At 31.1% G+C, this 26,829-nt stretch overlaps 1 protein-coding gene across 5 annotated transcripts; it reads right to left on the bottom strand.

The window, feature by feature from the left end:
• LOC139481697 (uncharacterized) lies at positions 1-25,178 on the bottom strand. Of its 5 annotated transcripts, none has more exons than XM_071265165.1 (4): positions 25,018-25,178; positions 14,350-14,568; positions 5,166-5,231; positions 1-1,696 (listed from the first exon to the last, which is right to left on the bottom strand). In XM_071265165.1, the coding sequence occupies exons 2-4, from the start codon at positions 14,546-14,548 to the stop codon at positions 1,560-1,562; spliced, it is 402 nt and encodes a 133-aa protein (XP_071121266.1). In that variant the 5' UTR covers positions 14,549-14,568; positions 25,018-25,178; the 3' UTR covers positions 1-1,559. The 5 variants fall into 5 exon arrangements, with proteins under 5 accessions (XP_071121266.1, XP_071121265.1, XP_071121264.1 ...); XM_071265164.1 differs by having other exon boundaries at positions 24,918-25,034; XM_071265163.1 differs by lacking the exon at positions 25,018-25,178 and adding an exon at positions 20,442-20,584.
• Between the last annotated feature and the right edge of the window lie 1,651 nt (positions 25,179-26,829).

Below are 26,829 nucleotides of genomic sequence, written 5' to 3'. Positions count from 1 at the left end.
TGCCAGTAAAATAAAGTTTATTTCTATAAAAAAAAATCAGTAGATTTTCAGATATTTGCTTCTACATTGTAACACGAATAATAAAATGTAAAAAAAGTTGCACTTGATGTCATGCAACGTTAGTATATCACAAATCTTATATTCCATGTACAGTGGGTATAATAAAAGATCAAAGTATAGCCAAACAGGAAGTGAATGTCTGGTAGAGTTGAAAATGGCTGACATCGTACAACTCAGCATAATAAATTTCTATAAATAGATATAAAATCAGTACAAAAATCATTCAGAAAGTGATTTCTGGAGACCTCTTATGCACTCCGAATTTTAGTTTGCAGTGTATCATAATATTCACGTTAATAAGATTTTAAATTATATAAATGCCTGAAATGTGTCTTCGAAGTCTTTCACACTGCGTGGCACTTTAAAAAATAATTATAACTGGATATCCAAATATTAAAAGTCATTGACTTTGTAATAACGAATGAAAAATTAAAATGGCAATGACTATGACAAACCGGGTATCATGTCTTATAAAAGTTTTGATTAATTGCAATTTGTACGAAAACATTGGAAACAGTTTATCAACTTAAAAGATATAAGGTCTATTTTTGTATGGAAATGTATATTTCTAACAACCTATGTCATAGAAGAGATCTGGTATTTAAGACTTTTGGTTTGGTTTACAATTGTTAAGGATGTTCGATGTTCTTGTTTTAAACTTTTTGTCAGATATTCCCCATTCTCTGGTTTTGATCTTGTGTCATGAAAGATTCTACACGCTAATAACTAATTATTTTTACATAAAGACTAAATAGATCATTTGCAAAAATCTTATCAATTTTACCAAATATGTAAAATAACCCCCAGTTGTAATTAACTTTTACTGTACAGAATATTCATTTATTATTTTGATGGAATGTAAAACACATTTTGATTACTTAGCTCATATCGAAACTTTCAATGTTTCAAATATATAAATTATGTTCATAAAACAATTTAAGAAAGAACAAAAACCCGACAGAACAAAATTCGACTTGTATAAAATATACAAAGTTATGGTCTTTTAGATGTTGTTTTCTTAATAACCAATTTACTTTTATCAAATAAATAAATTAATTGATTAATAAATTTACCTTTAAAGATACTTTCAATCATTACAAGCAATGTTAAAGATCATATAACAGTATTGGTTAAACTAAATTCTTTAATTCAGCCAAATTATTCAGGTTTAGATATACATGTATATAAATATCACCCAAAAAAACAATTTACCGAAGTAAAATCACTCTAACATAAGAATTAGATAGAGAAACGCAGGATTTCTTTTAGGAACTAAAACGATGTATCACAAAAATGTAAAATCACACTAACATGAGAATAAGATAGAGAAAAGCAGGATTTTAAAAGAACTAAAATGGTGTATCACAACTGTTTCTAACACAGATATCAACCACAATTTTATAATATAGAAATATAAAGTAGACAAAATTTGTTAAATATCTTTTGTGGCCATAGTCACAATATACTCTTTGAGTATGTAAACGTGCAAGGCTTTCATTCTAACGTCCAGCTTTCGACATCATATTTCTCAAATTTGCAAAGGAACCGCCGACGGATAGTGCTGGTCTAAATCTGTTTTGTCGACTTGATTTCAGGTGATTTAAGATCATATCAATGTTTTCGTGGCCAGCAATTCCTAAAATATAAAACAAAAAGATGTCAAAAAATGATAATTTGGTTTGAAATTACATTACTACGTTTCCTTATTTTTCACAAGTTCTAGTTAACAGGTAACCATATTTTAGTGTTTTAATGTATTTGTTTTTAGATAGAGTAACTCTTTTCACTTATGTAGTAACACAAATAATTAATAAAACCAAAATCTATTTCGTTCTTTATGTACCTTTGTATTATCATGATTATGTTTTTATATTTCCTCGACATATGTACCTTTGTATGATCATTTAATGTTTATGATCTTCTGTGAACATTTGTATATACAGCGGTTTATCAGAAAGAAGTATATATATATTGAACAAACATTAAAAACTGGAGAGTGTCGAAATTTTAATAAAAATATTAATAGATGTGTCTGGATATATTTTGGTTATGTGGATATAAAAAAGAAGATGTGGTATGATTGCCAATGAGACAACTCTCCACAAGTGACAAAATGACACAGAAATTAACAACTACAGGTCATCGTACGGCCTTCAACGATGAGCACAGCCCATACCGCATAGTCAGCTACAAAAGACCCAGAAATGACAAATGTAAAACAATTTAAACGAGAAAACTAACGGTCTAATTGTTCCTCGACATATGTACCTTCCACATTCATAGAAATATAAAGAAGACGAAAGTTGTTTAATATCTTTGGTTTGAAGTCTTATAGTTATATTACAGATATCTTTTATGAATATCACGAGCTGATGATAATGGTGTGGTTTCTCTTTCATAAATTCATATGTTGATGAAAAAATGTATGCATCTTGATTTTGCTGTTATATATCAATTTTTGTATTGTATGTCTTTCTATTATGTAATTTTTATATTACAATGTACTGTTGATCCCATTAATCTTATCAGAAATTAAAATTTAATGAATCTGTAATTTCATATTATTAAATATCCTTTAACATGAAGCAAAATTATTGTTCTCTTAAATTTAATGTAGATTTATTACCTTTGTATGCGCAATACAATTATGAAGTATGGTAAACGAGTAGAATTGCATAATTTTTCCGATAATTCAGATAAACGTTACGTTCGAACATTAAATGGTAGACCAGACCTTTCAGTATGCATATACATGTCCAAAACATTAATTATTTTGAATATCATGAAAAAGGTTATACGATTATTCAAATGATTGAAAAGTATTTTAGGTAAAAATATGATCACAAATACTTTTCCCTACCCAACAGTAAAACCAATGATTTAGAGTTAAGTCCGTTCAACTGTGTGGGTTGTATGTATATACGCAACCACTTCCAATCGCAAATAGGACGTGAGAAGCAATGTCTAACGTAGAGAGCATGCAACGCATACATCCCCAAACAGAAATAATGCAATAACTCCTTGAGGGATCAACCGTAAGCTTTTTCAAAAGAAAAAATATGGGTTTCTATCCACAAAACACTATTTTTTTTAGTGAGTCTGCTTTTCATTCTGGTCAACCCACTTTGCAAAAACACTAACTATTAACTTTGTTGTATCGTTTTCAACCTGAATGCACATTACATATCTGTCACATTAAGTTTAGCAAACAATTAATCAGATGTTAAATGTCGAGAGGTGGGGGAATAAAAAAATTCATTAGCAATTATTATGTATTATCATCCAAAATGATACCGTGCAATGAATGTTCATCCCAATAAGAGAAGCTTTCCTTCTAGGAAACCTAGGTCAATTGTTGGGTCGCAACCACGCAAAGACACCTGGATTTTGAATAAATATCTTAAAACTACAAGACCCTTCACATTTTTAAACGTATGCACTCTTTTAGACACCCACCACATTCTAAATTAGTGACCACTTTTACTTATTTTGATAGAAATACACGAACTTGAAAAAGTTGATTATTATCTATAGAGTAAATGTTTATTGGACATCTTTAACAGCAATTCGTTCTAACTTGATCTATTTTTGTTACATTATCAAGTTTGTAAACATGTTAAATCTGTCCAAACATAGTAATGAAATATATCTGGCGTAGAAAACAGCTGTTTAAATTGTTTAATATTTCAAAAACGTCTACTGGTTACGGAAATGTCAGTTTATGTTGAAACAGACATTAGTTAAACTTCTCGTTATTGAATAGAAAATTTGTTAAAGGGAAGTGTGTTGTTCTATTCTTAAAACAAGACAAAGAGGGTTCAATTTTCCAATAATGTGCCATTCGTGGAGAGAATACTAGACATATAATTTACTGGTTCTTGTCGTAGACTTATCATTCAATCAATTATTACCCTTCTGATCCTCACAATATACCAATTTATATTACGAATTCTTTATTACATATATATATATTACTAGTAAGACATTACGCTTCTTACAATATATCAATATGTGAATCGAACTCTTATTCATATACATAGCGTCGCTGGGCTTCTAAAATTTTGTAAATTACAAATTTTTGAAGTAAAAAATATCTCACAAACGGGCTTTGAAAACTTTGGCAAAATGAATGCTTCCAAAATGTCGTATGTGAATTGAACATTTTTGTAAATAGCAGTGAAATAAAAACTTTGACATTTCTGGATTATCCAAGAACTTAAATTATTTTCACAGAAATAAAAAAATGTACAATTATTTTTTTCCCCAAAGCCATTCTACAACGATTTTCAAGTTTTCATACAACATTTTGGAAGCAAACTTTACAAAAAACTGACATTGGCAACTTTGTAATATGTCTTATTTCACACATTTTGATTTGTCTAACTGTATGCTATTTTGTAATACCAAAGATTTCCTCCCGCCCAGACCATTGAAGTCAAAAAGTATTTTTAGCCAAAAAAGTCATATACGACATTTTAGAAGCCCAGCGACGATAGATAACATTTCTCTTGGATAGATGATAAATTTAGCAATAAGTACTTAACACTACAGGGAGATAACTCTGTAAAATCAGCTAAACGTTTTAATTACGTTGTGTTGTTAAAGGAATATTAAGCTTGTCAATGATCAAAATAAGTGTTTGTCAAACTGCTATATAACCAGTGTATTTTTTCTGATAAAACGGTTGGTTCAAAACATTTGATTTTTTTGTATTTTTGTAAAAGGGTCAAAGTAAATACTTTGTCAAAATTTTAAGAAAATTAAACGAGCCAAATTAATTTTAGTTAAAGTGTTGGGTACCACCTTAATGAAATTATAGCTGCCAGATATGTCAGTTTGACACTGAGTGCTTAGCTTGCAAAATAACCCACAATAAAACAACTGTTGTATGTTATATTCTGAAACAGTTATTTGTTGCCAGATGTTTTCTACAGTTCTCGGCCTAACTTAATAGAACACATTTGTCAGTCAAATACGAAAATAAATTAAATATGCGCGTACTCTTACGCTGAATCGAATAGTCAAGTGTGCAGACTAGCTATATCTACCTCTAATCAAGATCATTTACTATCTATGGCACTTTTAAACATGTTATGATAACGTACCTAGTCGTTTTATTCTGTGTCTTCGGACTTCTGGGCGGACCTGTGATATATACGGTACTATATTCTCTGAAAATAAAAAAACAACATTAAAACATTATAATCTATTGTTGCAATACAAACTATGAATTAATGGGCCCTTTAGATCAACTAACAAGTGTGATAGGCCAAAGAACTTTTTTTTCAATTTCTGTTCATGAGCGGTACCATATGTTAAAACTGGTCGAAGGAGTCATAATTACCACTTACAAACGTAGTCTATCGTATCGACAATATTCAAACATATTGGTGTCGAAATGAACCTCCATCTTAACAAAAAAACCCACACACATATTGAGTCTCTATAATAAGATTCACCTGTATTCACATTATTTGGAACAAAGTTCATGTTGCTATATATAGAGACTTAATATGTGTGTGTGTGTGTGTTTTTTTTTGGTTTTTTTTGTTAAGGTGGAGGTTCATTTCGACAAACACAAATACAATTCCTTCAATATAATCAGGATCATAGATCTAAGGAATTTTCTTTTCGCAGTTTTGAAATTTTATTATAAAAACCCTCATAAACAATATCCTTCACTTGTACTTTAACATAAAGAACATTTCGACGACCAAAATACATTAAAACATGCCGGCTTGTAGACCAATCAAATCTTTGGGCAGATAATGCTTACAGTTATATTCGAATTGTTCTCTTTTGAAACTAGGCTGGATGCCATCAAGTGATCACTGCTAGGAAACATTTGGTAAGAAATGTGCATAAACAGAAGCCATGTTAAATTTGGAGGGTAACCAAAGCACCAAATTGGTAACTACCCACATCCGATGACAATCATGATCATTTTAAAATATCTATTTTTAGTAAACAAGGCATTCCCTTATGCTGATGTATTTATATTTGTCAAAATATTTTGCCATTGTGCTTAAATGACTTGACAGGACTTCTTCGGTCAATTAAGATAATGATGTTATGATCTGTTATGTCATGAATAAATCTAATGTTGCTTCATTGATAGTCATATAATTAATAGATAAAGCTAAAATAGAAGGGATGAACGCATGCTTTATGAATTTGGCTGTTATAATGAGAATTATATAAATGTATATATTGACTATCCTAGAGTATTTGATGTAAACGTATTTACAATATTGAATTAACTTTATTTTATTAAAGAAGACACGTTTCAAAACTAGTAACTTGATATTAGCTTATGTTTATTTGTCAAATTAAATTCTGAGACTCATATTAGATAATCAGCACAGTATAATTTACAAACTTTCCAGTGAAAATGGTCGGTTTTGATGCATTGTTATGGGTATAAATAATCACTTTCTTTAAAACGCAATAAAGTCAGCATACATGGAGTATAACTGTTAGCTAAAGATAAATATTCTTGAATACATGAACATGTACACCATATGCAAGTACTTCGATTGATTTTACGATTCATGATAAAACACCCCAAGTAAGCATGTGCCAAAATGTCATTTACGGTGTGTTTAAATAGGTGACAATTTCTCCAACCACTTAAACAATCTGCAGTAGTGATTTCACATAAATTTCTAATGGTGGTAAACAAGTCTTGTCATTTAATAACTAGCATTGCCTATTAAATTGTCGAAGTGAACGGATCAATAGCTTCTATGAGATGAGTTTATTAGCCACTTAAGTCCAAAGTTGCGTAATTGTTATTGCTGAATTTGTTAGTTATCTTTGGCAGTGTAGTATATTTTAGCTTGAAACACAGCTTAATATGCTAGGTTTTATTTTTAAATAACTGCAACATTATTTTATGCTTTGAAAATCGGACTACTGAATAATCTTGAACAACTATAAGACAGTGAAGCTGTAACAAAAGAGAATTTCCTTCAAAATATATATATCAAATGGAAGAAATATTCTGTAATAGTATTTCAATTGGAACACCTATTACAGAATTTGTTCCTTACGAAATGAAGAGTACAGAATACGTGTTCCAACAGGAAAAGATATTATGACATTGCAAAATAAAATGTCATGGGGAACTTCTACTAGGACATCAAAAGAGGCATGTTCGACTACTGTCCTGGTGTTTAATTTTTTTTTCAATCTCTAATTTTCTGTTTTTGTGTATTTTTGTCTAGGTCGGTTTTCAGTATTGTCATATCTTGCCATTCATTCTGTCGATAACGACATCTGAACAAACATCATCCTTTTGGTATACTTTAGAACGTGAAATAGTCTAAATAGTCATATAAAGTAGCATCTTGAAAAGGTACATGACAATTACCTGAGAGTGTCTATATCTGTGAGATGAGCATTTCTAGAAACTCAAATGTCATAAGCAAACTGACAACTATGTAATCTCTCTGCAAACAACCATTTTTCGTTTAGAAGATTCGTGTAAAGACATGTTCCTATATCATAATGAGTTATTTTATGTAATGAAAGGAGCACATTCGATCTATGCTGAATGACAGTTTTAAGTCGGTTGGGCGTAATGAACACGGATTCGTGTTAATATTTCTGTAATTGCGAGATTACTACAGTATATGATGTCTTAGGATGTCGTAGGCTGACAAATAGAAAATAAACAAACTAATTTGTCTACAGTTTACAAGAGATACTTATTAATCGGACAAGATATGACAATTTTGTTGCATTAAGGTCAAGTTCAAGTGTAAGAAGTTAACCTTGTAAATGTTTGTCATAAACGTATCTTACATGTAAAGCTGTAAATATGAATGTTTATCCCACCATACTCTAGCATGATTCTTTGGATTTGTAGAATGCACTTGTATTTTTTCAATAATATTTCATTTTTTCGTACAAATGAATTTTTACAGAGTAAAACCATTAATACTGTGCTTCAATGAATTAATTTATCATATCTATATATCACATTGTACCTAAGTTTTATTTATCAGTCAAGTATTTGCATATATGTACCATAGAAATAGCTGCGTCAGCTCAAATGTTATTATGTTGTCCTTGATTACAGTTAAGTTATACTTTTATATTTCCAATGGGTATTTCTTTCTGTTTTTAGCCACCCACTTAACTACTTACCTAACCTTTATACAAACAGACAAAATTAAGTATCGTTTTATGTTCAACATTTAACGTGCTTACAATACTATAGGATATTGGAGATGGGCCTTAATTAGCATACTGATTTTTCATAAGTAGTGTTCTTCAACTGCGTACTTTATCTGGCCTTTTGATATTTTTGTAGGAGAAATGCAAGTCTGGCATACAAAATTTCCATCCCGGTATCTATAATGAATTTATTTGTAAACTTTTAAGGTACACGTGCTTACAGATAGATTTTGTGTCAGCGTTGTTCTCAAGTAAGGCATATGGTACACTAAATAATATGCGCATTCAAAATTCTATTGAAGATCAGAGAAGGCTAGTTTTCGCCAAAGACATAACACATACACATGGTAAACTAAAGTCAGGCGCCTGTTTAAACGATTATTGGTATAATCGTTTTAACATTTCAACACGATGGATAAACCAGGGTTCCTTTTGTGACCTGATGGTCTAAGAAGTCGCAATCAGATCACAATCTTCTCAAAATACAAACGTACACATAACCAAAAAAGTATTTAAACAAGTTGACTTTTGTTTTGATACAGCCAAGGGTAAAAGAGCTAAAACGCTGTATACATCTCTCAACTTTAGTGTTCGAACAAAAATGATAAGAACGTGACGTCAATGGTTGAATTTTATTGTAGGCTTTTAAAAACATTACCCAAAATGCATTGAAATTAGAAACTGCTTATTGTCATGTATAAGTCAATGTAAATGATGTTCAAATTCATTTACTCACAACCCACAAGGATTTTTTTTTTATTATTATTTCATTAAGACCTCATTTGTTAGAAAAAAAATTAGTTTTTAATAATCAGTTTTTAGTTTAATATTTATTTCTTTTTTTTTGTATTGATGGGCAAAAGATGCTGTTTGCATATCATCATAATGAAGTTAATTATTTCAATGAATGTGAAACGATATAAATTTTAAGAGCGCTTCCAATAGAAAGAGCACCACTCCAATAACTTAGTAATGTTTGACCTTGCAGTTCAACTATGTTTGTTTCTCTTAATATTCCGTCACAATGACCATTATGCAAAAAATCCATTTCAATGTGATCCGAAGCAAAGAAAATAAAAATTAAGTAGAATATAAAAAAGGCGATTTGTTATGATTGCCGATGAATTCACCATAGACCACATGACACAACTATGGGTTATCAAACGACCTTTAACAATGAGTATAATGTAAAGTAAGGTATAAAAGGCCCTGGCATAATTAATGGTTATCATAGACAAACAAACGAATAAGGCACAGAGCAAAACAGCAACCAATGACAACCACTGAATATCAGGCTCCTAACTTGGGTAGGGTTTTTAAGGGTGTGTGTAGGCACTCAAGGTATGTTTTGGGGTTAGATTTATTTGTGAATGCTAAACCCTCCTGGTTAATTTTAACAATGAGATCATAACTTTTCAAACTGAATTGTAAGCAATATTCAAACCCATATACAATAAACGCTTGAGAAATAAATACTAGACTATAACAACATCATTATCATCACTAATAGCTTTATCTTAATTGTTATAATTAAATAAACAGGTCAGGTATTTAAGGTCACCAAAGTATCAAATGGGTCACCTTCTCATATATCAGATAATACAAATGTACTCTATAGTAATCAAGCTTATGATAATCCAACTTCAAAGACTTTAAATTTCTAGGTGTAAGTAAACTGAAGGCCGTATGGTGACCTATAGTTGTTAATTTCGGTGTCATTATGATCTCTTGTAATCAAACCATATCTTCTTTTTTTATTTTAAGGTTTGACACAAACACTGGTGTATGTGTGGTATATTTTACACAAGGCAAGTTTTATTATACACAACCTTACATGATTTCTTCAGACTGCATAGTAGATAAGACTAAAAAACTATATCTAACATAAGCACATATGTACCAGTGAATCTCTAGTATAAACTTTTAGCAAAAGTTTCTAATTTAATTCACTAGATCATATAAAGAAAGTTAAGTTTAGTATTCACTTTATAACTGCTTAACAAATAAAATAAATGATACTGTTAATAAATTGTGTATAAAAGTAAGGAGAAATGGTATGATTGCCAAGTAGAATACTACCCAACATAGTGACGAAGGATTAATAAAGGGGTAGGTCCGGTAAGGGTCGATTTTGTCCTCAAATTTCAGGTTCATCTGACGAAAGATTTTGGACACTTTTTAGTTGATTCAATTAGTTTATGTGAAAGATTTTATCTGATTTGGTGATTAAAAACGCTCCGATTCAAGCGTTAATAGGAAAAATCTATCAAATATGCCAAGAAATGTCACTTTTCAAATGTTTTTTGTCAAAAATGAAAAGTGGCCGCATCCGTGTTCATACTCAACTTTTATATATATGTTATGTATTATCATCAAATTCAACTTTCATTTCAATATTAAGAATGAACACAAATGCGACCACTGTCATTTAAGACGGAAACTTTCTAAAATTTAACTAAAATGCTAAAATTGTGAAGATTTCAGTGATTTAGCATGACTTAATGATGCTAGTACCCGATATATGTGCGTTGTAACAAACAGCCCATATTTATGTAGCAGAAGCATTCTATTTTTCAATAAATAGCTAAAAGTTTACATTTTAAACATTTTGTAAAACTGCTATAATTTGAGGCCAAAAAGAAGTCTTACTGGACCTACTCCATTTAAATAAAAATAATAAACAGTGGTACATGTATGATTGCCAATGAGACAACTTGCCCCAGAGTTACAATGACGAAGAATAGGGCAACCTCTGCTTTTCTTCCTTATTGTGTTAAGATTTATCTTAAATATTGAATTCAAAGACGGTTGATCAGACTTCTGAAAAGATTTTAATTTGTAAAAAAAATATCCCTGGTATTGATATCGCAAGTTATGTAAATTTAGCAGTCTGGTTTAAAAAGAAAGGAATAGAAATATTAAATTCAAGAGTATTGTTCAAGTTCTTAACAGTAGACGAAAAGGTTCCTGCTATTTGAATTGAATATAAGCTACTTATACCTATAGAAAAAAATAATATGTAAGATCAGCAGTATTAAATGAAAATGTTTTCATTTAGATTTGACAATTCCTGACGATTTTTCGATGATGTTCAAAACTAACAAGTTAATAAAACGAAATCTACATTTAATAGACCACGGAAAATTCAATTTCTTGCACTACGACCAGTTCTATTTATTGGAAATAAGAATTCAGAATGAAAAGGAATTAAATTTGTTTTTTAAAAGCAGTTTTGAATTTAATAAACGACCACAGATGTCGGAAATCACTATTGAAGTGTCACGAAATACGACCAACATAGCAATTGAATGTCTCAATTGCTGAAATCATATGATTAGAACGGCTTCTATCACATATTAGAAATTTCTTACTGACGCAATCCTCTTTTAATGGCCAGTTAAGAACACATTGAACAATAAAGAACTCTATATGCATGGCTTTCTGCGTAATCAAGTTTCAAATCGCCTTGATCATTTACAATTGTAGCAAAATTGTTCTTTATTTCTTTGACAATCACCTTAAATGGTATCGAGTGCATTACCACCCCTTTTCAAATGTGAAATTTCATCCTTTTTAGTTCGTTTTTTTGTTGTTGTAAACCAAATAAATAAATGAATATAGTAGAAGCTATGAAACACAAGTCAGCTTATTTGACACCAGACAAAAAAATTGATTGATTGATTGATTGATTGATTGATGTTTTAACTCCACTTTCAGTACTATTTACTATTTACAGTTGTGTTGCGATGTAGTTTTGAGGAATTCGGAGGGTTCAAAGAAAACTACTGATCTTCGGTATGAACATTAACAATTGTAGTTTATAAAGATAAGATTCGAACGAACCTGAAACATTCCTGATTTAAAGTTTTATTTTTATTTGGCCAATTCAATCGCTCAACCACTACTTGAGGCCTTTCCGGATAAATAAAGAAAAAGCAAAAATGTAGTAACAAGGTAGAAGGCGTAATCAAAGTCGACATGTAGATCAAGAAAACAGATTTCTGTTAAACATCGTGAAAACGGGACTTTAAAACGAACCGAAGTATCTTGGTCAAGATACATGCATGAGTTACAACAAATATAAATTATAGGTAGATAGTGAGTGATTTGGGTGGTCAATATTTGATTCTTTGTATCGATCACTGAACGTTGTGCATGGTCACTCAACAAAACTGATGTCTAGAAAAGGCATCAGTTAAGAATAGCATGAACCGTAAACAATTTAAATAATCAACATATCAAAACGAACCGAATTTCTTTAGAGCATGCCTTTGATTACTCCATGTTTATCAAATGCTAAAGTTACATACATCATCAGTTTTTTTTTAAATAATCACGAGGTCAATTTTGGTTCATATAGTACCGTTAGACAGGTAGTCAAATATCTTCAATCTTATTCAATTCTATTTTCGGAAGAAGAGTAAACATAGCTTTAATTGTAGGCGTATTTTATCTATCGGCAATAAACTTTATTAATGGAGGGCAATAAACTTTATTAATGGAGGAGCAAGCTAAACAAATTCTGACGGGTTTAAAGCAGTGTTTGATATCTAATTGTTGGATAAAGTATTAATAGTAGCTATTAAATAGCTGATTGTATAACATCAATTTATCAATTAATATAGTGTAAAATTTCAATTAACTTAGAGTATCAAATCTCTGATTAAAATTCTAACAATAGAAAGCTTTGAAAGAAGCGATTGATTTGTGGTATTGTTTTTATAAAGTTCTGTTAGACAAATTAACAAATATAGTATAATAAGGGTTTGTTTAAGCTATAAAACACCCAAAGTACATACATGTGACATAAGAGAATGCATAAGTGCTTTAACAAATTCATATCAATTTTCAAAATTTTCAAAATCTATTGATAATGGTCGAACATGGTTTATTCGAAACGTTTTGATAACCAATTAAATCGGAGTCTTGACAGTTTGTAAAACCTTTTGTTCCCCCTCTCAAACACAAACGTTGACATTCGACTATAATACCAGTACCTTTTACACATTTAGTTCTTCTAATACTGTTTATAAACTGGAACAGTTACTATCTTGTAGCTCTATGGTACGTGATTAATTTTAAAAGAAGGTACACATCTTAAAATTGAATAGCAGTTATATCCTCCGTCAAAATAAAATAAAATTGCTGGTCAGCGAGACTGGAATGCCCTACCCACCAATACTGGTATTGCTAAAAATCTTGACTCATTCAAGACTCAGCTATCTGATCAACATGAACTTGTTTGTTTTTACTCGGACATGTTGATCTGCAAAGCACCGTTTGTTTATTAATTATTTAAATAAGATTCTTGTGATTTAGAGTATGGGCACACCGTAGTTTGACCGAAAGTGGCAGAATAATCAGAAAGAAAACAACCAGAACCAGACATCATGGTTTCCTCTGTTCTGACTGAACAGTGACATTTTATATTAACGGTCCTCTTTCGGGTTGCATTTCTGTAAATATTGACAATGCAATTTCCCATAGGAACTCCTTTTACGGATAAAACTGTACCACTTTTACTATGAAGTTTTGAAAAAAATCTTATCCTAGAATTGAAAGTTCATATGCACTACAATTTTTTCAAAGGTCAAACTATAGGGCTGTGCGGCATGTTTTCAACGTTTATATGCTCTTAGTCTGTTTCCAGGCCGTTATTGAAATTCTTGACAATATCTTAATATTTGTATATTCCGAAGGCATACTGAATGTTTTACGGAGGGGACCAACCTTATATGCCCTGAACTTTTCAGAGTTTAAACTAACACTAATTTTCTTAACTACCCCTACCTCGAATGAAGGGTTACCACAGATTTCAATGTAAACAATATGCACATGTATATTTACTGGTAACATTCCCAAGTTATGTCTCTATGAGATGGAACACAGAGAGCATAACTGGGAACCAGTATGTAAACAAAATTAATTTTCTATGAATATTCTAAATAGAGAATAAAAAATAATTCTATCCCCAAAAGAGGCGTGATTTGAGAAACAGCTGTAATTTACAAAGTGCAACCATCAGTATTTTAGAGAAAGCGATATAAATAAGTAAAACACACGAAATAAGTTGAATTTTCAAGTCACATAAGAGAACCAATCACTTACCTTTAATTTGAGAATTTTTAAGATCATTTCCATCTGTGAGACCATTTGAAATATCAGAATAATTGTCTACATAGTACGATCGTATCAGTTCACTTAAATCGCCATCTTGGTCTGTAGGTCGTGTCTCCATGGTTACGAAGCATAGACATGCTATTCCTACGCTCAACAAAGTGTTTACGGTCAGGCTGATGGACACCATTCTGGACACAAATTTACACGCTACAAAAAAAACCGGATGCATTAACAATGTGGTGAAAGTCACAATAATATTATCGTTGATAAAAACTCAACATAGATGAGTTATGAATGTATATAATTATGTACATATGCTTTATATTGCAAGTCTTGCGAACGGAGAGAGATAAAGAAGATTTTTTCAAACCAATGATGATATTGACGATTACAAAGAATGAAAAGTCAGCCTAATGATAGCAATTCACGTGAAAAGGGAACATCTCTGACAGCGTTTTAGTTTTCACAACATACGAGAACCAAATAAACATATTGCCAATAGGAGATCGAATTAAGCACTTCTAAGAAATTAGTCTTTATATATAGACACATTCCCCATTTCCTTTCTCAATTTTATTTACATTATAAACTATTACTACGTTTCATATGCAAATGAAATCAAATAGTCCAATATTTCAATATTACCTCTTTTATCATCAACTTATATTGACGATTACAAAGAATGAAAAGTCAGCCTAATGATAGCAATTCACGTGAAAAGGGAACAGCTCTGACAGCATTTTAGTTTTCACAACATACGAGAACCAAATAAACATATTGCCAATAGGAGATGGAATTAAGCACTTCTAAGAAATTAGTCTTAAGACATATTCCCCATTTCCTTTCTCAATTTTATTTACATTATATACTATTACTACGTTTCATATGCAAATGAAATCAAATAGTCCAATATTTCAATATTACCTCTTTTATCATCAACTTTCTTGCCTTGACAAAAAAAAATCTGACCCATTCTTTCAATGAGTTCAAACAATATTAACATATATTTTCATAAAAAAACGAAAACAAACTAAATCTTGTTTTCACACAGTACTGCAAATTTTTATGAATAAAGAATTTACGCTATTAGTACAACAGAAATTGTATTTATACAACGTACAAGTGATATCATAAGTGTTTTCCACTCCGTTATTTTTATGTTTGTATAACATTGAATAACGCACGAAAAAAATGAAATAAAATATTCATTAATTCTGACTTAAACATACATTGTACTATGTTAAGAGATACAATATAGTAATTTCTCCTCAATATTTACCTACGACAGTATTCATATTTATCGTATATCAATATGATAACTTTAGTTTACTTGATAATATGAATACTTGAGGTATACATCTACCTTACAAGGACATCATAATGGATGAAATACAACTGGTAAAACAACGAAGCAACTGGTCGCGTTGACCATGAAACACAAGAGCTACCGATGTTTTTTTCTTCATACAGATGGTAAATACCTAGCCAGGAGACACTTGTGGAAAACATTTATTTTACACTAGAATAAGCCTACGTAGACATATAATTCTGAAACACCTTTTTGTCATTTGAGTATAAACTATCGAACCAGATTGTACTTTTCAACACCCTTGCTCATGGGATAAGGCTAATATTCAAAACGTGTTTCATAATCCTATGAAACCGACCTGATTTCTACGGGGCTAGATTTCGCGCGTATACGAAACAAATGTTGACAATAGAAAAAAGTATGCTCTAGCTTTGTTTATCTTATATTCAATAACAAGTTTTCAGTGGTATTTTTAAACAAGGTTTAGAAAATATGTGCGACTTCAATGGTCAATAAGCATTCCGATTTAAAGAAAAGGTTTATAATCCTAACTGCATTTTTTTAAACTCACGTCTAGGTTATGCCTATTGTCTTATAGATAAAAAAATCCATTTTAACTTCTATTTCCATAAACACAAACTAGATCATAAGAAATATTTCCTCCTAGAAATCGTTTTACATAAAATAATACCAGAAAGCTTGTCCACATCAGCCTATAGAAACATCAGCCTATCGAACCGTCATCGTACAGAACCGACCGGATCTATTTCGAACACGCTTTGAGTAACATGCATGTCAAAATGACGTACAGTTAATATTACAAATAAATAATTTATATAAATATGTGTCAGTGCCCTTTATATAATACATATATATACAGTTGTGATATAAATACATTATCAATTTATATATATACATATATTTAAACTTATAGTGTTAAGTAGTATTATGTAGAACAAAGGACGAATGACCTATTAGCGTGACGCGTTCTAAATCCTTTTTCTTTTAGTAGCTTATAACAATTTTAATTAGCGTCTTCTAACTTATTCACTACAGTAATATGAATGGGAGGCTAAAAGATCTCAAGTATCTTTTATTTGATCTACACATCCATAATCATGAACAGTTTTGCATCAAGTTTTTGCTTTTATTTCTAATTTCCTTACCTCAACTCTCAATACGACTCCAGATAAACATACCAAAGTGAAAATACATTCGGCATAGTTTATTTTCCATCCGAGATAACATAAAAGTTTGACGATCTACTAATACACAAAACCGGTGTCTTTATAATTCATCTAATCAGGGGAATTTGACTAACGTGAAATTAATGTGAATTGATAATCACGTAAATCTCACATGAAATTAACGTGGACATCACATGATTTTGTTATATTTGAAATTCGCGTGAATTCTCAAAATAAAAGATTTATTAAATAACATCGAAATTTTCAAATTATTAAAAAATAAATATACTAGTTTTTATACAGTTAAGTTTACGTGAAATTCATATAAAAAAATTCATGTGAGAATATGTGAATCTAAATTCACGGGAAAATCACATGACAACGTTCTCGTGATATAAGCTTGTTTGAAGTGAACTTGACAGAAATTTGAAATGTTATTACAATGTAGACTGACACTAAGGACCCGTATGAAAGCTGATTTGTTCTCGATAATATGTTACTGTTCAATTGTTTTCTCCCAGTCTTTATATTAAACTGTATATAACTGCGGTACAATGTACATGTACATGTGCTTTATGTAACCATATGGTTTTGGTAGAAGCTTTGGTTAAAATTGATTTCGTATGAACCAAATTTAAAACGAAGATGCATCTAAAACCAATTATTACATTGACAATTTTCAATGAGATAAAATTTATACAAATAACACCAATTACGATCGAAACCTCAATACGCTATAGCAATTAAGTTAATATAAACTACATTTCAAAACAATTATTTCAGCGAATATGACTTAACTTAGTTTCTGAAGAGTTTTAAAATTGATTAAAATGAAAGTGAAACTAATATGTTCGATCGTCTGCTCTATGAAATTTATGATATTATTTAGAAAATAAATGGATAAATAAAGACATTACGATAAAAATTATCTTTAATATTTAGGTTGCCATCTTCGACGAAATTTCTTTAAGTAGATAACATGGTAGTATGAATTAACATTTCTACACAAAATGATACAAACAATCCTTGTTTTTTGTGTTTGCAAAATAGTAAAGTCTACAAGATCAAACTACATGCATTTTATATATTTCAAATAGAATTAATCGGTCATGAAAATGAATGTTTTATTTGTCATCTTGCATACCTGTTGACCGTCAAAAGTACTTTTAGCTGATTTGTACGTATTGGTGTTTCTCAAACAATTAAGCTCTTGTGGTTAGTTTTAAATAGAGTTTTATCTTATTGTTGATGCTCATCTTGATGTTAATTTTTAATCAAGTTTAAGTATTGTTGTTGCTCATCTTGTGGTTAATTTTGAATCAAGTTTTAGTATTGTTGTTTCTCATCTTGTTGTTAATTTTGAATAGAATTTTATCTTATTGTTGTTTCTCATCTTGTGGTTTGTTTTAAATGGAGTTTTATCCTATTGTTGATACTCATCTTGTTGTTAATTTTGAATAGAGTTTGATCTTATTGTTGTTTCTCATCTTGTGGTTTGTTTTAAGTGGGGTCTTATCGTGTTGTGGTTTCTCGTAATATTAAAAAGATGAATTGATATAAAACCTTCATAAAAAGGTTTATTGTCACACGAAGTATAGTTGAGTATCAATTAACACAAACCATCTATGTCATGCCAAAACAGTGGCGGATCCAGAACTTTTCCTAAGGGGGGGGGGGGGGGGGGGGGGCTGACTGACCTAAAAGGGGGGGGGCGCTCGAGTCATGCTTCAATGATTCCCTATATAATCAACCAAATTTTTCCCACGAAAGGGGGGGGCGAGCCCCCCAGGGCCCCCCCCTGGATCCGCCTATGCAAAATGGGAAGTATATTTATACATATTTTCTATAAAATGTAACAGTCTTCAATGAAGACAGGAAAACGCACCCAAAATGAAGTTGAAGTTTAAATATTATTATTCGCTTTAAAAAAATGCCGGATACAAGAAGAGTTCAAGACATTCGATATAACCTATAATTGTTTACTTTTATACACTGTGAACTGAATGGAGAGTTGTCTCATTGACATTCGTACCTTATTGGCATGCATACCACATCTTCTAATTATATAACAAATACGAATTTGAAAAATTTCAATTTATCTTTAATTAATTGACTGCTTAACGTCTAATGTCAATTATTTCATGCATGTTAAGCACGATCACAAATTAACAAAATAAACAATAGGTATGTATAGGTCATGTAATAAAGGCGGTTCTGGATGAAGGTAAAAAAAAACTGGTCTGCAAATTGAAAATTAGTGTATATTGGATAGGGACAAAAAACATGCCTTGCAACTGGCTACCAACAGACCTATCAAAGACTTGTATCATGGGTTTCGTAACGTGCACAGAGCGTGGCACTATGTCTACATAGATATCGTCCCCAATTTGACAGGACGAGGCTGTGTAAAAGTATATCCCGAAAAACCAAACGGACGCCCCTCTATTACAAGTGTTTTACGGAAAAAGACCATATTTCGTATATATCTATTCCTCAGTCAGCCTTAGGTGCAAATTAAAGCAGAATCACCAATTATATGATAAATACAAAAAGTGATAAACTTAAAAGTTTAAAACGTATTTGCTTTAATAGCTATGGAATTTGCATCGCATGCTTGATTATATATGTCTTATGTCCAGTTGCAAATATTCCATGCATATTTTTCTTGCAACAGGTCACGTGGGAATAGCTATTGCTAGAATTATTTAACGTTTAGACAGCATAACATTATTCCTTCAAGATGTATTAGAATCAGAGTTCCCTTTTCGACTTAATTAGCTCCGTATTAAAACATCCTGAAAGCCCGGCTACAAAAACATATTACCCCTCTATCTATCACTAGGTTTACCGACTTGCTAGGAGAAGTCGAGCCCAGTAATTAAATGTCTATACCCCAGACAACCCTTAGTTTAAGTTCCATGCCTATAATGGTCCTTTGAAGTGGTTTATTTAAAAAAAAATCATTTAGGGGAAAAGTGATAAAATAAAAAGGTCAACGATTCTATGAAGCCTCAAAGTACATGACAGTAATCATAAGACAAAATTTAATCAAGATTCTGAATTGTAACCCGATAGTCTCCTGTCAAATAGAAATCAACAATAAGAATCGTATTGCCACTCTTGAAACAATTCAGAGCAGTTACTACTAAATGAAAATTTAACTGTATATAGTTTTCCTTTGTTATTCGTAGTACATTGTGGAAATCGCCAATTATTCCCTGGTAATACCATAGATGAATAACAAATTTATCCGTCTGGGATACTACGCACAGACCGATCCATAAGATATTAAACTGCAATAATAAGTAAAGGAGGAAAACAAATAAATCAAGTTCAGAAGAACAAAAAAGATTTATATATTGCACGTCAATGTAAAAATAAAGGCAATACAATGCGTCAAGGATATTATTTGTCTACATATTTAACGTTTTCAGCTTACATGTATATGTCATAATTTTTATGAATATAGAAACAGTGACTTAAAATATTAGACATGTATCAATACTTATGTATGATGTCAAGATCTAAACCGACCCGAAAATATCTTTTCTTCAAGAAATAAATCGTAAATTTAACAAACAAACCTTTATGAATTTCCGTGGATATCAGCATAAAATACTTCGTGTCAATGATTTGAGTTGCATTTAAAGAATTTATAATCATTACCATTATTTGTTGTTAGTTACCGTCAGTGAATGATCACATTACATGTATGTTTCATTCGAATCTGTACTTTCTATTGGCTAAATGCATTCGCGAGGCTTTCCAATATCGAATAGTATTTTTCAACAAAAATTAACATGCATGACAACACGTCTTCTCATGACAACTACATGTACATAACAAGGCATAGGAAAAAATACCCAAAACAATTGCAACAACTCATTTCCATGGTTTTAGCATACAAAGTTATTGGTCATACACATTGTTCTTCCGTCACGCTTTTACATCCCAATAAAATAACGCAATTATCAAAATCAACTAATAAGAGCTTTTGTTCCGACTCTGAGCCGAAAAACTTTTGCTACAACTTATAATTGCCGCGTAGAATGTGCATATGCTGCACATTCCAATCTTTAAGTTACTGAATTAATAGTGTCTAAACCAAAATATGTTTCTAACAAAAAGCCATTTACTCTTTTTAAAAAGAATCCTATTGCATTTAAAACAGCAAATTAAAGTTTATTTAATTCTATCATATGGGATTTAAGTTGTCCTCAATGCAGTCTATTAAACTCTCAACTCAGGTCAATCATTTCCCTACAGTATCATGGATTTATCAGTGGAATTAGGTATGACCTAAATGCATAGCAAACGACTGTTTCTAAATCTTCTAATTAATGAAATCGTTAGTAGTGGAAGAGAATATAAAGGTCAGGGACAGGTCATTTTAGACGTCCTTGACCACCATATGAGATATTAAAGAAAACTAGATATCAGAATAATTTGACTTTAAAAGGACAGCAAAGGACACAACAGCGTTGATTTTCAAAAATTGAACACTTATTTTAACGTATTGACATTCATTTTGATTTATTTATCAATTCTTTGGCAAGAATAATAGTATTAGTGATGCAATACACCTTATCGCTATTTGTCCGCCATTGCTGGAAATCACACAGGTTCCCGTAAAATTTTGACGTCATAAAACAAAATGTCTGACGCCACAATGGAAAAGTGATTGTTGTTGACGTCAAAAGTTCAAGCGGACGGGTCAGCCGGGAATAGCGATAAGGTGTATTTGTCGAGGAACGATTAGATGAGTGCTATAAATGGGATAGTTTCAATAAAGTTTGTGGCAAATAAACTCGTTATTTCAAGTCATTAAAGTAGCACTAGTTGCTGTTTTGCTTGTAATGACATTTCAAGTTCCAGAAGTTTAAATAAAAAGAAAGATAACGGAATAAAAAAGGACAAAGACAACACCATAACGAAAAGAAACCAAGAAGATGTAACAACAATCTGAAGAACACTTAAAGAAAAGCGAAGATTGAGCAACATAAATATTCGCCCATAATCTGCTTGAAATCAGATGCTCCAGTGATGTGACTATGTCCTGCTCCACTTTTGTATGGCACCCGTCATGTTGTTCATATTATTAAAATGCGATTATATTTCGCTATCGTCCAGTGATAGTCGTAAATGAGGACAGGGAGGACAGGGTTGTGGCTACAAAAAAAAGAACTTATTTATGTTATCTCTGACACAGAAATACCCTAACGATTAACCTTATCATGGTAAACTTTTTGTTTGGCTGACTTTGATTTTTATCATGAAGAACTCTTTGTTCAGTGCCATCCTGGTAACGTGTCAAAAGGATACTGCAATCATTACCGTTCAAATTTATCTTGCTGAGATCACTAATCGTTTCCTGGTTTTAAATTGTGCTAGTAGAACCATTTAAGAATAACAAATGCACGTAACTTCAAGATGTATTCTAAAACTTCACTCTCAGTCCAAAGTATACACTTTCAAATGAAATGGTTTTTAACAGGGTTCTACAATGCGAAAAACTTTCAACATTTACGACAGTCATTTCTAGTTCAATTCATTTATACATCTTGAACAAGAGTCCTCAAACAGCAGTCATTAATTGACCTAGTATTCAAAAACCAAAATGGATATTCATATGCGTCGAGTGCAATGAGCTCTTGTACAAGGACTACCCCCGTGCATCAACATTAATTTAGCGTCTGAAGTCAGTTCAGACAAATTAATCGCATTTCTATTCTATTATTGTAAAACCATACATTATTACATGAAGCATCATTCTTTCCTATAGGTACTACCTGTCAATGCACTTTAAATCAATGAAAGAAACTATATATTACCTTATTATTAAGAATTGTTAATTATATTGTTTTGTAATTATTGCCAGTCGAACGAAGAGCAATAAATATAAATACCAAAGTTTATTCGATGTTTAAGACGCAAACCGAAACAATCAATTCGGTATAATTATCACTCGGGTAAATTAAGTAGGTAATCGGTTTCATACTGGCTTTAAAATAAAAATATCAGTTTCTTATCAATCCGAATAGGATTTAGCCGTGGAAGTTTGTGAACATGTTTCTTCAACGAATACTACCTGTACGTGTGTTCCAAATGTTATCTCAACAAGTACTTATATACATGTACCGGAGAACCCCTTGGCTTTTGGCGGGTTTCGTCTTGTTTGCTCAGTTTTTAGTTATCTATATTGTGTTTTATACTGTTATTTGTGTTTTTGGTCCTTTTTTGGTGTTTGGCCATGACGTTGTCAGTTTAATTTCGACTTATAGGTTTGCATGTCACTTTAGTATTTTTTGCCTCTCTTTTTCTGTCATTTTTCATTTTACCAAACATATTGCAAGATTTATCTTTATGGTCCGATTGGGTAAACAAATTAAGGAGTTTTGGTATCGAACTTAAATAAGGCCGTTAGTTTTCTCGTTTGAATTGTTTTGCATTGTAATTTAGGGGCCTTTTATACTGACTATGCGGTATGGACTTTACTCTTTGTTGAAGGCCGTACGGTGACCAATGGTTGTTATAATTTCTGTGTCATTTTGGTCTCTTGTGGAGAGTTGTCTAATTGGCAATCATACCACATCTTTTTTTTTTATATTATCATGGTCTAAAACATATTGTCACATTTTGTAATTGTTATAAGTCACTGATAGATTTACTTAAGTAAAGCTATTTAATCCAAGGACTAAGTACTGGAATTACTTGTAATAAAAAATAAGAAGATATATGGTATAATGATTGTCATTGAGACAACTCTATACAAGAGACCAAATGACGTAAAAATAAATCTTAGCTTCTATAGATCATCGTACGTCCTTCAACAATGTAAAAATCTACCCCATAGCAAGCTTTAAAAGGTTCTGATTGACATAAAGTCATATAAAACAATTTAAACGAGAAAACTAACGGCCTGGTTTATGTACAAAACAATAAACGAAAGCCAAATATGAAATACAGTAACTCACGACAATTCAACCATTGAATTACAGGCAACTGAATTCGGATAGTCACATTCAGTATGCATCCTTAATATAAATAGATATAAGGATATTATCTGATATGATTGCCAATGAGACAACTATTCACAGCTGTATAAACGTACTGTTAGAAAGTATAGACATGTTTAATGAAGCCCAACTTCCCTAGACCTGCGGATTATTTTTTATTTAAGATTTTTTTAGAATGCCTTATTAATTTGTCAGAAAATAGGTGGTAAACGAGTGAAAAGTTTATGCTGTAAAACCGGGGAATTAGATGTCTTCTTCAAAAAATGTACCCTTAATGGCAAATTTTCTAAATTATCTTTCCCCCCAGAAATTATCAACTCTTCATATAAGACAAGTACTTTTTTAAGACTTTATACAGAAATTTTAATATCTCTCCAAGAAAATGCTTCCTTGCAATCACAAGACTTGTAGTACACGAAAACAACACTATATAAATGTCACGCTTTCCTAGACGCTTTTCTGTACTTGTAAGGTTATGGCGAAAATGCACCGGCAGAACTTTGTTTAGAATTCTTGAAGTGTTTAATGATATATTCCTTAATAAGGATTTGAAATGTCGATCGCATTCGAAGCAAATGTTCGGTTGATCTTTTAATGAACTCATTAGCTTCCTTATGATTCAAGTTTTTAAATTAACATCAATATAGTGTTGTATCTTTCACCAATAGTATAAAATTAATGAAAATGTAAAAGTTTTGATTTATAAAATGTGGGAGAAAATAATAAAATTACAGAATATATATATTTCTGAATATTACTTGATAATGTTAAACACCCAACACTGATTATATATAATTTAATTTATTTTTACAATTCTTACGATTGGGTTTTAATTGGTTTTAAATATGTTTATAATTTTGATAAATGTTCTTTCCAGAAACTTATGTTTGAAAGTTTGTCAAAGACGAAGATGTGCAATTCTGCTGGTTACTTTTTTTAAAAGAACTAAAAATGATAAAATATCAAATTTTCCTTACAAAAACGCAAATATCAGTAATAAAAAAATATCGTTTTAAAAAATAAAAATCATAATTATTTTCTTACCTTTTTCTTTATTTGAATAAATATCGCTCTTTCATGTTAAATTACAACTGTGTTCATGTCACTATACTAAGCAAGTCAATAATGAAATAGTGGTTCTTACCTGATATTCAAATCGCGTGCTTACGTTAGCGCTTAAAACATTCAAAAGAGACAGAGTATCTGGTTGGTTCGTATTTTCAAGTCATCGAAACGTTTTTTTTTTTATCACGATCAAATCGCTGAAGACAGGTGTGGGATGGAACTGTTATTGTCTAATTTATCACCAACGTTCGTTGTTCTTTTATGTAATACAGAAGAAATTAATTTCCTCGACAGAAAGATATTATTTACACTTGTCTTCCAAGAAAATGTTGAACCTCACGTTGGATTTGTATCTTAATAATCATAGCCAATGGAAATTTACATAGAAATATGAAACAATTGATCTTTTTGAAATGAAATTAATGAGACTCGATGTCTTTGTGTCAAATATCGACATTTGATATAATCCAAAGTTTAATGACTTTGACAACTGGTTTGATGATTTTAAAATTACCAAGTTCGCAACATTTATGAGTAAGAGAAAAGAGTGTTAGGCTCGGGAAAATGTGTCCGGTTCGTGTGAAATATAACGATTTCATGTAAAAAAAAAAAAAAAAAAAAAAAAAAAAAAAAAAACGTGATGGCCATGTACAAAGCATAGCTCATATTCATTTCTTATTTACGTGTTCTTGTATTTGTATTGTTTGAAACTGGACGTTCAATATCAATCCATCATAATCAGCAATTCAAATATTGTTCCACGAAATGACCCATAAATTATTTTAAAACTCTTTGATACAAAAATAAACTGATAAAAGTTAAAGTTAAAAGCCCCATGTAGTCATCTTTCGTAGTTAGTATTTTTATATAAAGTTATTGCACTTAGTTTAAGGCCATACGCCGGCCTATAGCTGTTAACTTCTTTGTCGTTTTTGGTCACTGGTCAAGAGTTGTGTTTAGGGTGAACATGCCACACCTTCTGATTTTTATATAAAATAACAATATATAGGTAAAGTTACGCATATGGTAGTTTGAAATCCTTTGTTGTGCAAATAAAAGGGTAATCGACATCCAAGAAAAGTACCAAGTCTTCACCCTCTTTATAATAAACCTCAAACGAAACAAATACAGAGGCGGATTTAGGGGGGGTTAGGGGGCCCGCCCCCCCCTTTTTGGGAAAAAATTTGGTTGCTTATATAGGGAATCACTGAAGCGTGACTGGAGCGGGCCCCCTCTTAGGTCAGTCAGTGGACCCCCACTTATGAAAAATTCTGGATCCGCCACTGAAATACACTGAGTCGTCTTTTTATCATAATAAAACTAGAATATAGATATGAAAAAAAAAGATTTGGTATGATTGCCAATGAGACAACTTTCCACAAGAGACCAAAATGACACAGAAATTAACAACTGTAGGTCATCTTACGACCTTCAACAATGAATTTTCTTTTACAACTGTTACTGAGACTGTTCAACTCAAACAGAACAAGTTCCTGATACCCTATCATGATGCATGTACACTAACTAGATGTAAATACTGTTTCTTTTTCATTGTAATAACTGAAATTATTTTGATCTAATATATAGTTTGCTTAAAGGTCATGGAATGTTTTCTTAAAGAATGATGACATAAGAAACTAACTAACTACAATTGCAATCGTTTCTGAAAAGTATAACATTTGTCTGGTTTTCCAAATATTGAAAAAGATTATAATTAAATGTTATTTATTAACTTTAAAGTAAAATTTAAATCAAAATTTTAAGTTAAGGTTACATTAGGGACTAAAGGAAACTGACTTTATAAGAGATGCGTCCGTTAAATTGGTGATAAAAAAGAGTATGTGGACACAAGGAGAATGAACTGACGACATGTCATTGATTAATAGAGATG

The sequence above is a fragment of the Mytilus edulis genome, chromosome 7 (genome assembly GCF_963676685.1).
Source record: "Mytilus edulis chromosome 7, xbMytEdul2.2, whole genome shotgun sequence".
NCBI classification, from domain to species: Eukaryota; Metazoa; Mollusca; class Bivalvia; order Mytilida; family Mytilidae; genus Mytilus; species Mytilus edulis.
This window is presented reverse-complemented; position numbering and strand designations above follow the sequence as displayed.

What these genes read in the sequence shown, in the direction of transcription:
- LOC139481697 (XM_071265163.1), bottom strand. Translation starts at nt 20,526, where the DNA reads ATGGTAATGATTATAAATTCTTTAAATGCAACTCAAATCATTGACACG. An exon ending in ATCCACGGAAATTCATAAAG is followed by an intron (nt 14,569 to 20,441) that starts GTTTGTTTGTTA and finishes TTTTTTTTGTAG; the next exon opens with CGTGTAAATTTGTGTCCAGA. An exon ending in TAAAAATTCTCAAATTAAAG is followed by an intron (nt 5,232 to 14,349) that starts GTAAGTGATTGG and finishes TTTTATTTTCAG; the next exon opens with AGAATATAGTACCGTATATA.